General features: G+C 38.2%; 1 protein-coding gene across 1 annotated transcript; it reads left to right on the top strand.

Moving 5' to 3' along the window:
• Positions 1-629: 629 nt before the first annotated feature.
• On the top strand, positions 630-2887 carry LOC122668961 (dynamin-related protein 4C-like). The gene has a single exon (XM_043865561.1). It carries the CDS (start codon positions 743-745, stop codon positions 2783-2785), a length of 2043 nt encoding a protein of 680 aa, XP_043721496.1. The 5' UTR covers positions 630-742; the 3' UTR covers positions 2786-2887.
• Positions 2888-14952: the final 12065 nt, after the last annotated feature.

Genomic DNA, 14952 nt, shown 5'->3' with positions numbered 1-14952 from the left:
ATGTTTTCCTTGGATTTTTTTAATCATCTATGCTAGAGACCGCAACTTAAAAGCCACACTTTAGGGCCCTTGTCCTTTGGTTTGTAATCCTTCGTTATTGTACCCTGCTGCTTCTTTTCTTAATTGACGAGGTTTTCTTTAACTGAGGCTCTGATGGTACAAGGAATCCCCGAAAGTAACTCACAACTCACAAAGAAAGTCACTCAGGATAAAAGGAGCCAACTCAAACTCTTGGCGGTTTCCTTTTGGTGACAAATCAAATGGAAAAGAGCAGAAACATCGTACACGCATTAAGCTCTATCATTTGAGTTCATCATCTAAAGAACAAAAAGGGCGGGGGGGAAGAAGAAGAAAGAAATCAAAATTAGAGTTTCTTGGTTACCAAGCAAACGCAAAACTAAGAGTAAATACACCATCAAGCAAGAGTTCAAGTCTTCACATAACAAAATGCCATTATTTACTATCTCCATTTTTCCATACTGTACTACCAGTCCTAAATGCTAACCCAAACCCAATAAGTTCTTCATTTCTCCACACAAAGAGAAGAAGAAGGTAGCTTTTTGACCTGGCTAAGAAAACTCTAAGAAGACCTATATAAACCCCACACACTAACACTAGATGGTATGAGAAAACCTTCCACTACCATTCCAATTCTTTCTCTACCTCTTCCCTCCACAAGCCCCAACTTGCATTCTCAGCTACTGCAGACTCTCTATATCTCTCTTACCCTTTTAAGGTGTTCATGTCACAAGACTCTGTGCCAAGTGGAACATCTCTTGAAAACAAAATGGCGAGGCTCGGTCTGGGTAGCTCCACTGATGAAGATGCAGAACTCATGTCCGAATCCACACCACTCTATGCCACTTACAATGACCGGATTCGGCCTCTGCTTGACACCGTCGACAAATTACGTCAATTAAAGGTCATGAAAGAAGGCATTGAGCTCCCTACCATCGTCGTCGTTGGTGATCAATCCTCTGGGAAATCCAGTGTTCTTGAGTCCCTTGCCGGCATTAGTCTCCCTCGCGGTATTGGCATCTGCACTCGTGTTCCCCTCGTAATGAGGCTTCAACAACATTCATCACCAGACCCAGAACTTCACTTGGAGTATAACAACAAAGAAGTCCCCACAGATGAAGCCCATGTTGCCCAAGCCATTGAAGAAGCTACTAAAGAGATTGCAGGTGATTCTAAGGGAATCTCCCATACCCCTATCACTCTTGTTGTGAAGAAGAAAAGTGTCCCTGATTTGACAATGGTTGATTTGCCTGGGATCACTAGAGTTCCTGTTCGTGGTCAGCCTGAAGACATCTATGAGCAGATTTCAAACATAATTATGGAGTATATAACTCCAAAAGAAAGCATAATTCTCAATGTCTTATCTGCTACTGTGGATTTCCCGACCTGCGAATCGATTAGAATGTCTCAACGCGTTGACAGGACCGGCGAGAGGACATTGGCTGTGGTCACCAAGGCTGATCAAGCTCCTCAAGGTCTGCTTGAGAAGGTAACTGCAGATGATGTCAACATTGGGCTTGGTTATGTCTGTGTAAAGAATCGAATTGGAGAAGAATCATATGAGGAAGCAAGAAAGGAGGAGATGAAATTGTTTGAATCACATCCCCTGCTTTCAAAGATTGATAAATCTATTGTGGGCATTCCTATTTTGGCTCAGAAGCTTGTGCAGATCCAAGCAAGTAGTCTGGCGAAATGCTTGCCAGACATAGTGAGGAAAATCAATGACAAGCTCAGTTTCAATGTTTCTGAGCTGAACAGATTGCCCAAGCATCTATCCAATGTGGCAGATGCAATGACTGCTTTTATGCAGATTATTGGGTCTTCTAAAGAATCTCTCAAAAAAATACTCATCAGAGGAGAGTTTGATGAGTACCCAGATGAGAAGGACATGCATTGCACAGCTCGAATGGCTGATTTTCTCAATGGGTGCTCACAAGAACTTGATCGAAGTTCGAGGGACTCTGCAAAGAAATTCTTAATGGAGGAAATTAAGGTTTTAGAGGAAGCAAAAGGGATTGAACTTCCCAATTTCCTCCCTCGCACGGCCTTCCTCGGCATATTACAGAGCAGAGTCAAGCAGATATCAAATACTCCAGTTGAATTCGTTGAAAAGGTCTGGAATTACATCGAAAATGTGGTTGTTCGTGTCTTGACATTCCACTCTGAGAGCTACCCACAACTTCAATCTTGTACCAGAAGGGCTGCACAGAATTTGATTTCAAAGATGAAGAACCAATCTGTTGATAGAGTGACGGAGATAACAGAGATGGAGAAGCTCACAGATTATACATGTAACCCAGATTACATGTCAAAATGGACCAAGCTCATGGCACAACGACCGAGCTTCATGGACAACTTGAAACGGAATCATTCGAAGTTGAAGATAGAAGATGTAGGTGAAGTGGAGGTTGAGCATCTTCGTGACTACAATCTGGCCATGTTGGAGAAAGCATTTGATATGAGAATGAGAATCATTGCTTATTGGGAGATTGTGTTGCAGAGATTGGTAGATAACTTGGCTCTTCATCTAGTGTTCAGTGTGCAGAACCTGGTAAACAGAGAGATGGAGAAGGAGATAGTGAATGAGCTGATGGGACCTAGTGGTGGTGGCATTGAAAGGTTGCTGGAGGAATCACCTTCAGTGGCCATCAAGCGTGAGCGGTTCAACCAGAGTATAAAGCTACTTAGGGAATGCAAGGAAGTTTTGGGGAACATTATGGATAGAATTGAAGCTGCTACCATCCACCATGTTGATGTGAGCTTCTGAATTCTGATAACCAACCCCCTTCATATTTCATCTCCTCCAGGGTGATCTACTATTAGTATTTGTGATGTGTTATTTGGTTTGCTAGTATGGTGTGTTTACTATTGTTTTCTGGTAAGATTTATTATTGTGTTTAGTTTTAGTTAATTACTTTTGGTAATTGAAATAGTTTATATGTAATAGCATTTTGAAGGTTTGGTTGGCTACCAGGTGGGTTCGTCCCAAATAGATTTGTGTTTGAAACTTTTGCCCTTTTTTTTAAAAAAAAATTCTTTATGATCTTAACCCAAGAATACCAGAGTATAGGGTTGTCAATTTTCCAGGCCCAGCCCGATCCGATTAAGCTCGACGTGTTTAATAATTGGGTGGTCCCGGTGTGGGGTCCTAGACTGTCGGGCGCCCAACCAATTACGAGCCCTAGCCCGCCTGGTTAAAACCTGATTTATTTTATATATATTAAAAATAAATTAAAAACAGTTAAAAAGGAACACACCTGAAAATACACATGGATTACCAAGAAAATCCATGGCATCAACACTTATTGATCTTAGAGTAAAACATTGAAGTAATCATCAATTTCAAGAAATAAACAACAGTTCTGTGAACTTAATTGTAATAGATAGCCTTGTCTTTCTAAAAACTTGATCACAAATTTGGGAATATAAAATTGGAAGAAAATAAGATTAATTATAATCATTCAGATGTAGGGAAAACGTATTTACCAAACTATATCTAGCTGTTAATCATGGGCTAGAAAGATATCAATGAAAGCTTCCAACAAAACACCTTTAATTAAGACTGTTTAGTTAAGGTCCAGTTAGGAGTTAAACAAGCCCACAGCCCAGTTAAGGTCTGAGACCAATCGAGCCGGTCCAGGCCCAGACCGATTATCTAAACAAGCGACCATGGTGCAGGGTTTGAGGGTTAAGCCCGGTTAGGCCTGACCAAACCCGACAGCTTGACAACCCTACCAGAGTATACGGGATAACAACCTCACAGCTATCAACCGCGTTATAACAATGGAAAATAGTTAGTGCTACTTTATTCTTTAAACCATGCTTCTCTATATTGATTCTTTCAGAAGACATACACTTCTTATTCTTATATGAGAGTCTTATAATAAGGTAATCATTATTATCCTAAATAATCCCAAAAATAAAGAGAACGAGGGAAGAGACTCTTAGAATGAGAAGCAACAATGTCACTTTAAAAGAAAGGAGAAACCAAATACAATTCTGGTCAGCATTGACCCAAAGAGTATCCCCCTAAACCCAAAAAAACAACAAAGACAAAAACAAAAGGGGGAGCGTAGGGCCCATGCATGCGCTGGTATCTCGAGGGGTGGGATGGGATTTCACGTGGCGTGGGGTGGTCATTCCCCCTCCCCCCCACCAAACAAAAACTGTATTTGGGTATGCCCTTGTGTCCCCACAAAGAACTTTTCTCCAAAACAAAATTATAAGACACTATATCGGAAGTGCCCTAAGTTGCATAGTTGGATGCCCACTTATGGAGTAAGTAAAATACCAAGAAAAAAAAAAAAAGAGGTTTAGAAATTCAAGACTATTCATGCAATAAACAGGAAGGTATTTGATTGGATTAGACTCTAAAATTTTAAAACATGACCGACTTATAACCACCCAACCTCTCTCTTGGCATGATATTATCAGTTTTGGCCCAATGAGCCTCACAGATTTAAAAGCACCATATCAAGTAGAGGAGGCTACTCTTTATCAATAACTCAGGATCTCCCTCTTTAATCAATGTGGGACTAAGTTTGCATCCTTTCACTGATCTCCCAAACGCTCTAGTATTAGGTCGTCTCTTGGTTGGGACACCTCACCGATCTCCCAAACAGGCCGGTACTATACCGTTTTCTTGGAGCGTTACATGACTAACTCAGATTCATTTTCTATCAAATAAACTATCAGAATTTCCACATCATCATTCCACATGGCATAATAAATTTTCTTTAACAAGAAATAATACTTTTTGAAGTTAAAAAATAATAATTTTATTTTTTGTTTCAAATGTTAGGTAAGAAATTACTAGCATTTTTCTAAACTTATGAATTGAAGAAAGAGATCAAAATTTCTTCCCAAAAATTCGTGGGTATTCAACATTTCAACTCTTTTAAAAAATTGTTTATAGATATGGATATTTTACGCAAATTTTTATAGATTATAATTGTGAATAACCATTAAAGACGCTGAAGCTTTAGAGCTGTGATAGACCTTAGTGCAGACACATATAATATAATACTAACTAGATGATGTTAAGCCCACATAATGAATAACTAACCAGTCCTTCATTTCATATGATGATACCTCTAAAAGAAATAGCTAATGTGGTTGGGAGGAGGGTGGGGGGCGATGTGCATCATGACACAAAGTTTTATAACTAACTATAGGTAGGCCTCCAATAATGAATAGTCATAATGCATATGAAAAAAATTTAGAATTTTTTAATGGGTTAAAGGTTCCGTACACGGCAGTGCGTGGTGCACGACAGTGCCTTCAAGGTTGGATTGGGATGAGAACCTATTTAATGTATACGGTCATGCCCATCCAATGGTTGAAAACACAACCGTGTACCATGCATGACCGGGTACAAAAACCTCTTCCTTTTTTATATTTTACTATTTTGGTGGTGCTATGGTTTTGGTAGATCTCCCTTCCTCATCCTACTATTCGAGAAGAAAGAAAGAAAAGAAGAAAAAAAATGTCTTGCGTTGAGTTTGCACGGTTGGATGAAGCTTCTTCCATGTGTTGAGCTCTTAAGCTCGCATTGCAGAGGATTTTAATCCAAGATTAAAGCATCAAAAGTAGAGAAAAATTCTATTACTCTTGAAAACAAAACCTATTCAGTCTATTCGATCACTCAAATATCAAAGATAACCCTAAGTCTGTACTATTGGATTGGTATGGTAGTGTAAATGATAGATTGGTAGTTTAATCCTTAGGATACAAAATATTCAATTAATTTACCCCAAGGGGTCAGATCAGTTGGCAAAAGACCAACTCCTCAAATAAGTGGTCATGAGTTCAAACCACCTTGGGCCTATCCCCATCCCCTAATTCCCCCCCCCTTATTATACAAGCTCCTAATCCAAAAAATATTCAATTAATTTTTAAAACCACAACTCTTCAAGTACTTAATTTATCTTATTTATTACCTTACTAATAACTCATATAAACATAAGTTTGACACCTACCTTCAACCCCTTATTTAGGTTGCTGAATTGAAATCCAACTAAATGGGCTTTCCGTTCATAGTAACTTCTGCTTCTCTTTTGTTTGTCCTCTTATATAGTAATTTTACATGTAAAAAAATCTTACTAGGCGTCACTATGCCTAGTGAAGTATAAAGCTTCACTATTTACCATTTGACCATAGAGGACTCCACATACATACCAATAATCAAATTTTAGTCCAAAGTAAATAAGAAAAGTTGCTCAAACTCATTCAAAGTTTTAACATTCCAACCTCCTTAGAACAATCCCATGCAATCTAGTCCAGCCCCCAGTATGCATAACAGATAAGCAAAATGTATTTTTAAATACTCGAATCGACAACCCCCTCCTTTCGTTTTTCTGAACATTTTATGAACAATTCCGTGATAAAATTTATCAAAGCTTTTTCCAAGAAAAAAATGGATGATCTCTTGTAGAATCTTCTCCCATTAATATTTTCTAAATTATAAAACAAATGATAGTTGATTAATTTTACAGTACAATTTTTTTTTTCGATTATTTCATACCAAAACAAACAGAGCCAATAAAATTGATTAAATTATCGATCAAATACGTACCCAATTGTTAAGAAAGTCTGTTTATACCTAAACTTTTTTTTTTTTTTTTTTTTTTCTGATGATGATATGGTTATACCTAAACTTGGTTAAACTGTTCAAATGAGAACTATAATCATCCTAGTACCCAATTTTTTTTTATCTCAACCCTACCTAACAATTGAGTCTCAGTATATCTCTCTAGCTAGTCATAATCAGATAATTGGGTATCAATTGATAACCATGCATGCAAAATGTTTAATAACTTTCTTAAGTAAGTAAATAAAAATTGTAGGTTGGGTCACAAGGAGAGGCCTAACAAATCCTTATCAAATTAAATGTGATTAAGAAAAAGCAGAGGTTGGGTAGAAGGGATAAGTCATTTCACAATTGATGTTTATATAAAAAGAACAATTTGTTGTCTCCAAAGAGGTGAATTATAACCTTCTTTTAATTGTCTTTTGTTTTATAACTTTCTTTTAATTGTTCTTTGTTTTATTCCTATTAGTTAATTAATAGAATAATAAAAAAACTTCAAAAGTTCTGATAAAAAAAAAAATCTTCAAAAATTGAAAGTTATTTAATACAATTTTCATGAAAAATAATAAGACTTACTCTTATTGAAAAAAATATGAGGAAAAGTTCTCCCTTGAGGACGCAGGGGCCACGCCCAGACACAGTGTGTGTGGGGGTGAGGGGTGTTGGGCAAAATGACCGCCCCACCCCCTATGACAGGCAAAAATCCCGCCCCTGAGATGCCAGCACGTGCTCTCATTGGTTGCCATGCACGCATGGCCCCTATGCTCCCCCCAAAAAATATATATGTTATCTTAAAAGGACAAAAAGTAAGGTTACAACTTACAAGTTCTTAATTCACCATTTTGATTGCAATGAGATTTTGTTTTCTTAATGGGAAAAAGAAGGTTGCTTGGTCAAGTCCCTTATGCCCAGACACATGAGTGGCGAAATGACCACCCTACCCACCAGATTGGATGCGTGAGCGTGTGCTTCCATTGATCTTTGCACTAACGCAGGAGCCATGTGATCAAGTTGCATTCTCTCTCCCTTAATTTAATTACCGCTACTTGATTTAAATTTGATATTTTTACTCCCAGTTGCATACCATTTTTTCCACAAACAAGGCGAGCTTCTGAACACAAAATGAAGATTTTGGGAGAGATGTTGTACAGTATATATTTTCAGGAGTGGATGACTTGGTCAAGTAGTGGACCTATCTAAAGTCTAAACCATTAAATGAGAAGAAGGTATGCATTAATCACATGCCGACTTCCATACCTTAATTTTATGGTACTTCATATACTAAAAAATATTTTTCTTATACTTTGAACCTAACTAATCATGCATTGATGAAGCATGTAAAATGGTGTTTTGAGTTAATCTATTTTTATACATATGGCTTGAAATTTAAGTATTTTGTTGCAATTTGTAAAGTAGTATCAATTCTAATTTGGGCAAGAGATCTTTTACTCTACTTGATCATATAGTCTCTACATCAGCACGAGGACAATGAGAGTGTGCGTATAGACATCAACATGGATGGGTTTTTTTTTTCATGAATGGGACGGTAATTTTTCATGATCCTCTTATCTGGGTGCAGGATTCAGGCAAACAAGCAACGTTTTTTTCCTAATTCTAATTTACCTAAAACAACTCATATTAGGGGAATTTAATAGGATTCAACAAACAACCCATTTACCTAAAATTAATATTACATGATATGCTAGCATGTTTTTTTTTTTTTATTTTTTATAATGGTAATCAAGAATATTATTCGAGAAAGAGGCATGAGGAGCTCAAAGCATCCAAATTACAGAGATCTAGAAGCCAAGGAGAGGAGATATGCCATCGTTAATTGATACAAACATTACATGTCGATAAATAGGTAGTATTATCAGAATTGGGATAATTTGACGTAAATTGTAAATAGCAAGACCGGATTTAAGGGTCTCAAAATTCAGCCCAAATCAATCAGGTCGACCAAAATAGACCAATTTAGCCCAAATCAAATCAAATAGAATCCTTTCATTTTGTTTTCGGGTTGGGTTATATGAACTGGTAGAAATCGAAACCAAAATAGATCGATCAAATGCCCCAATCGAATACAAAATTCAGGCTGAACCCGGTAGACAGTAACCTGATAAGAAATTGAAACCTCAAAAATATAAAATTCCCATTAATTTCCTTATATATACATGTTAACCTGAAACCAAACAGGACCGAACCCGTTAATAGCCCGATTACAAACTATTAAAAAAAACACTAATACACTAGGCCAAACCGGACCGAAAATTTTAAAAAAACTCTTTAACAATTTGTTTTCGGATTGGCTCAGTAATGGATTGAAACGATTCTTCTCAATCAAAACAGAACCAAATTGATCGATTAACACCCTTAACCCGACATATTGCCAGCTCTATATATAAGTAGCAAAGACTATGGGCTGCTCACCAGTCATTCTCTTCATCTTACTTTATTCCATGCAATATGGGATATTTTGAGAAGAAGTTTTCTGTACGACAGTGTGGTCTACGCTATCATTCCCATGTGTGTATCTCTTTCTTCGTCAAAATAAGGAGGCAGAGGTGTCTTTTCAAATGAGGAAGAGAGAGATAGACTCATGTAAGTGCTGGCATAGGCCACACTCCCGAACAGAGAACTTTCTCACATATATTAAAGGGAGAAAGTTCTTTGTAGGGGAGTGTGTGTCTTGCGCTCAAACATAGAGGGGGGCAAAATGACTGTCCTACCCCATGAAAGGTGGTAATGACCGCCCTATTGATGCTCTCATTTGCCCCGCATATGCGCAAGGGCCACACTCCCCCACAGAGAACTCTTGCCTATATTTAATTGAGAAAAAAAAAAAAAAATGTTGGACTCCAGTAAATTTGCTTGATCCTCCACCCTTTAATTAAGATAATGTGATTTAAATAATTCAATATTTAAAAAATATATATATTTAACCCTAGAATAGCATTCTCTTTAGTTACCATCAAGTACCATTATTAAAACAATATAAACGGTTGTTGCTACCTGGCATTGCAGCCATTAAATCATTAATTTTTAAACCCACTATCTAAACTAATCCAAAACATGTATGACAATGAAAGTACATGTTCTTTGGACAACTTTAGTTGTGACTAAATTAATGCAACTTTAGATTGATCTCAAAACAGGGAACCTTCCTGACCCAGTTCTCAAAAGTCGATCACCAACTTTATTTGTTTGGTATTTACCCAAAAAAAAAAAAAAACTTTACTTTATTTGTTTGGTTGGGTTTGGCAGTTTTAACATCAGCTAGCCTGAAAATCTTTATAGAGTTACATTAGTGCATGGTTAAGTTATTCCAATACAAAACAATCTAGATCTAATATTGCACCGGTTGATAGACTTTCTCATTTTGCTAGGATTAACTCCTTATTTTCTGACTGTTTGGAGGATCTTGTACATATTATGTTTGATTAGTACTGATTTTTTATCATTATCAAAAAAAAATCATTCCAATACATAGTTAAGGAGTCAATCTAGATTTGGAGGGCTAATTCGCCAGCGTACGGCCTCACACAGACAAGGGCAAAATGACCACCCCACCAACTACCCGAGCACCTTGCCTGGGTAGGGTCCATGCTCTGCCTGTGTGAAGCCACACTCCGACCGCTCTGCTGCCCAACTGTCGAGGATCCCGATTGGTAATCGAGGGAAGTGCAAAAGGTTTGTTCCCCGTCACTATGTCTAGTGAAGTATAACGCTTTACTATTTATCACATGACAATACATAGGTGAGTCCATCTTATAGAAGACTAGAAAATCATCTCATTGGTACAATTTTGGCTTTAAATGAATAGAGCTAGGAAGTAGTTAAAAGGGGGAATGTTTCCTGTGCCGAGGCGCAGGCTACACCTAGACACATGGGGGTGGGTGAAATGACCATCCTACCCCCCTAAATGGCAGGCCCATGTGTCTGGGCACAAGCTGCACTGCGGCACAGAGAACATCAGCCTTAGTTAAAATTATAAAAGATGTCATTTTGTATTTTATATTCATTCCCGTTTGATGGTATTTTGATAATTTTACTAAAACTTTGAATCAGAGCTTGAACAATTTTCCTTGCTTATTTTGGACTAAAATCTGGCCATTGAGATGTATGTGGGATCCTCTATCATATTGATTAATCAATGTATTGTCAAATGGCAAATAGTGAAGCTTTATACTTCACTAAGCATAGTGATATTGAGAGAGACCCAAAAAAAGAAATAAGGGAGTTTACCTAAATATAGGTTTACTTTCAAGGATTGACATAATTTTTTTTTCTTTGAGTAATAATTTTTATTATCCGAGAATGCAAAATCGACCTAGAATGCATTATGAGAATGCATATCAAACACAACCTTAATTTAATGGGTCTCAGTAAAAGTATAATTCATTTTTTAAAGGGTAAAGTACACGTACCCCCTCAGAATGCACCCAATATTCCTCGTACACCCCTAAGCGGCTCAATATTCCACGTACCACCCCTCAATATTCTACGTACCACCCCTGCTTTACAACCCAAATGCCATTTAAGTCCACACCAGGTATTAAATGCTATAAAAAGACCAAACTACCCTTTCTTCTATCTTTTCTAAAATTTGAACAGACCTATTTGCTAAAATTTGAAAAGACTAAAATGCCCTCACTTCCCCAAATCCTCATCTTCTTTTACATACCCCCACCACCACCACCATCACCACTCCAAGTTCTGAACTTCTTAATCGTACCTCCCTCCCCTCCCTCAACGGCTCAACCTTCTCAACTTTCACAGGTACCGATCTGTGTCACCCACCATAGTTCGTAACCGAGAACATTGCTTGAATCCACTCCTTCATGGGTTCAATTCCTTTACTTCCTCAATCTCCTCTAGATTTTTCATCTTTCGAACCCCACAATCTCTTGATCATGCTCTGCAAAGATTCATTTTTTTCCCCTTAAGAAAACTGAGTCATTTGCTACTTAACCTAGATCTGCTTGATTACCAGGATCGGGGAAAAAATTACTCAAAAGGGGAGAAACCCTCAAATAATGAAGGAGATCAAGACAATGTTCACTTACGATGGCAGCGAGAAATCTAGGTGGGGGTTGATTAGTAAGGGATCCACCAACATGGTTAAAGCCGAGGGGGAAATAATCTTGAATTGCTTCAAGCAGTACGAATCATGGAAGGAAACCTCTGGCCTGAAGGATTTTATGGAGATAGTCACTGATTACGTGAAAAAGTAGGAAATCAAGCTTCACTATAATCGCCTCATCTTACCGGTCACCATCGGTAGGATTCCGAAGGAGATGCCATGTGAAATTTGTCTTAATGGGTTCGCTTACAGCAACGGGAAAGTGAGGAAGAAAATTGAGAAGAGATTGTACCGTATCAGTCGTTCGGTTAGTAATTCCTTAGTGATGCTCAAGAAATTGAATATCGCCAACATCTCTTCCACTTCCAAGAGTAAAGAGGCATTTTTATTGATTTCACTAAAAATACCTAGCTAATGCACTCACTCTACCCGATTTCCAAAACCCACTCCCAGACCTGATTATTGAAACAGAGACCCTATTTTGAAGATGGGATGTTGTTGAGAGAGTTCGAAGATTTTACCCTAAATGTTCAATCCCTCACATTAAATTACATTGAAGCTTGAAACCCATCTTTAAAACCAAGCTTGTTGCCCTTCCTTAGGCTCTCATCATATGCTTCATTCTATCTTTAATTTCTCCATTTTCTAATGAAGCTGGAGAACAAGATAGTGTTTGGACATAGGAGATCTATTGGAACAGTGTGTTTGTTGCTGGAAATCGATACAGAGACAGAAAATGAGAGGAAAACCAATTTCAGGGAAAGCCATATTGGCTCTTTGCATTGTGAGCTTTCTTGCAGGATCACTCTTTGCAAAAAGGAAGTGGAATCATGTGGAAGGATCGAAGGTTGTTGCAGACATCGATCAAAGCAACGAATTACGATATGGTTGTGGCTAAAGATGGGAGTGGGAACTTCATTACAATCAGCGATGCTGTGGCTGCGGCTCTCAACTCAATGAGAGGGGAGGAAGTGGAGGAGGGGAGGAGAGACAGTGAGGTGGGGCTTCACGGTGGGATGGTGATGGTGTTAATGGTGGGGGGTGGTGGTGGTGGTGGTGGTGGGTATGTAAAAGAAGATGAGGGCATTTTAGTCTTTTCAAATTTTAGTAAATAGGTCACGGCAATTAGGTCTTTTCAAATTTTAGAAAAGATAGAAGAAAGGGTAGTTTGGTCATTTTATAGCATTTAATACCTGGTGTGGACTTAAATGACATTTGGGGTGTAAAGCAGGGGTGGTACATGGAATATTAAGCCGCTTAGGGGGGTACGAGGAATATTGGGTGCATTCTAGGGGGGTACATGTACTTTACCCGTTTTTAAATAGAGATCTAAAATCCATCTCACGTTCTCATTTTACTAGGTTAGAACTGAAATGATATTAATGAAATGGCATTCTTGTAATTTATAAATCTTTCAAAAGTAAGTTACTCCTCCCTCCCCTCGATTATGCTCAAATGACAAACCCCTCCCTTGGTTATTGCGTAATGACTCTCCCTTCCCCTGCATTAACAAGATTCTATCAACCATACCCATTCCGTTAAAAATGGTTGTTATGTGTTAGTAAAAGACCATATTACCCTTTGAAAGTTAAGTGTTAGAAAGAGACCATATTACCTCTGAGAGTTAAGTCTTACAAAAAGACCATATTACCCTAGTGTCTTAAGACATTCTACTTCTTTCTCCTTTCCCTATCGTCTTCAACCATTGGAAAAGAGAAACTCGAAGATGAGGAGTTGAAACCGCCAGCAACTTAAATCTCTTGGACCTACAACTCTTATCGGCTTGGATCTGCAACTCCCATCTCGACATGGACCGGTATCGCCCTTGATGAATCAAAGCAGTCCTGGCAAATGACGGCCTATTGACAGCGATCCAAATGCAGGCCATCGTTGTCGGTAAAAACGACCTGAATAATCCCTTTGTCCCTTTGTCAACTCGATTTCAAAACCCAAAACCACCATGAACAGTGGCAAAATTGGCTACTGCTGGCTGCAGAAAATGCCAACGACCCTCCTAGTAGCATCCTAAAGGCTGGAACAGAGGAAGAATCGTCAAAGCAGAATTCTACACTGGAACACAAGACTAAATCCAAATCTGATAACGGTGAGCCGAGATCTAAGAAACCCATTTCGCTCTATCTCTGGTCTTTTATGGGTTTTCGTTCTTTTAATCCCTTTCCTCATGCTTTGTCGTACCAAAAGGTTACGAATAACTATGAATTCCTCATTTCCTGCGATTTTACCAGTGGGTTTTTTTTTTTTTTTTTTTTTTTTTTTGTGAATTCTATTAAGATTTTGGTGCGGCATTTCCTGATCTATGCAAAACGAGAGAAAATTTTGTGGGCCTTTTGAGAATCCTTGGTTTTCGAAGGGTTACAGGTGAGGGTATGATGAGAGTTCTTTAGGATTGGAAGGATTTAGGGTTTTCTTGGATTGAGGAAAATTATTAGTGATGTAGTTAGATAAAAGTAGGGGCAGTGGAAATGGAAATCACCAGTTTGCGTTAGATCGAATGTGTGATAGCAGGGAGGACAATCAGACGACATTGTCCAATAATTTGCTTTTGTTCCCTATGTCATCTTCTTCTCTGACGGTGGAGTTAATTATATTGAACATCATGTTTCTAAATTTGATACCCCTACAGGCGTGGCGATCAAGTATGGTGTCGATGGAAAAAACAAAAACTTGGGTGGAAACCAGTTGGTGTTGTTTGATTGTTCAAATCATTTTGTTTTTTGGTTTCTTATTCGTATAGTTCATCTGGGTTGGGGGCAAATGGCGTTGCAGGTGGAAGAAGAAGAAGAAGAAGGGCATTAGGGAGGGTAATCTTGGGATATCACAATCATAAGGGTATTTGTGGGTTTAAATGAATATATTTAAGGTGATGTCATCACTTAACAGCCATTTTTAACGAAACGGGTACAGTTGATAGAATCTTGTTAATGTAGGGGAGGGGAGAGTCATTACGCAATACCCAGGGAAAGGGTTTGTCATTCGAGCATAATCGAGGGGAGGGGGGAGTAATTTACTCATCTTTAAACATATTTTTTTAAGGCAAAAGGTTTTGTGCACGATTTTGCATTGTACACAGACCATGTCTGTAACCGTTGAATGGAAATGAAGAATTGTGTATTGTATATGATCATTGCTCATCCAACGATCGAAAACACGATCGAGCACTATTCACAGCTGTGTACGAAACTCCTCCCCTTTTTTATAATGACTTACAATTCTTGGTTAAGGGTGAAATTTGATCATTGAG

The sequence above is a fragment of the Telopea speciosissima genome, chromosome 7, assembly GCF_018873765.1.
Source record: "Telopea speciosissima isolate NSW1024214 ecotype Mountain lineage chromosome 7, Tspe_v1, whole genome shotgun sequence".
NCBI classification, from domain to species: Eukaryota; Viridiplantae; Streptophyta; class Magnoliopsida; order Proteales; family Proteaceae; genus Telopea; species Telopea speciosissima.
Note: the sequence above shows the minus strand (reverse complement) of the source record. Positions and strands in the feature narration are given on the sequence as shown.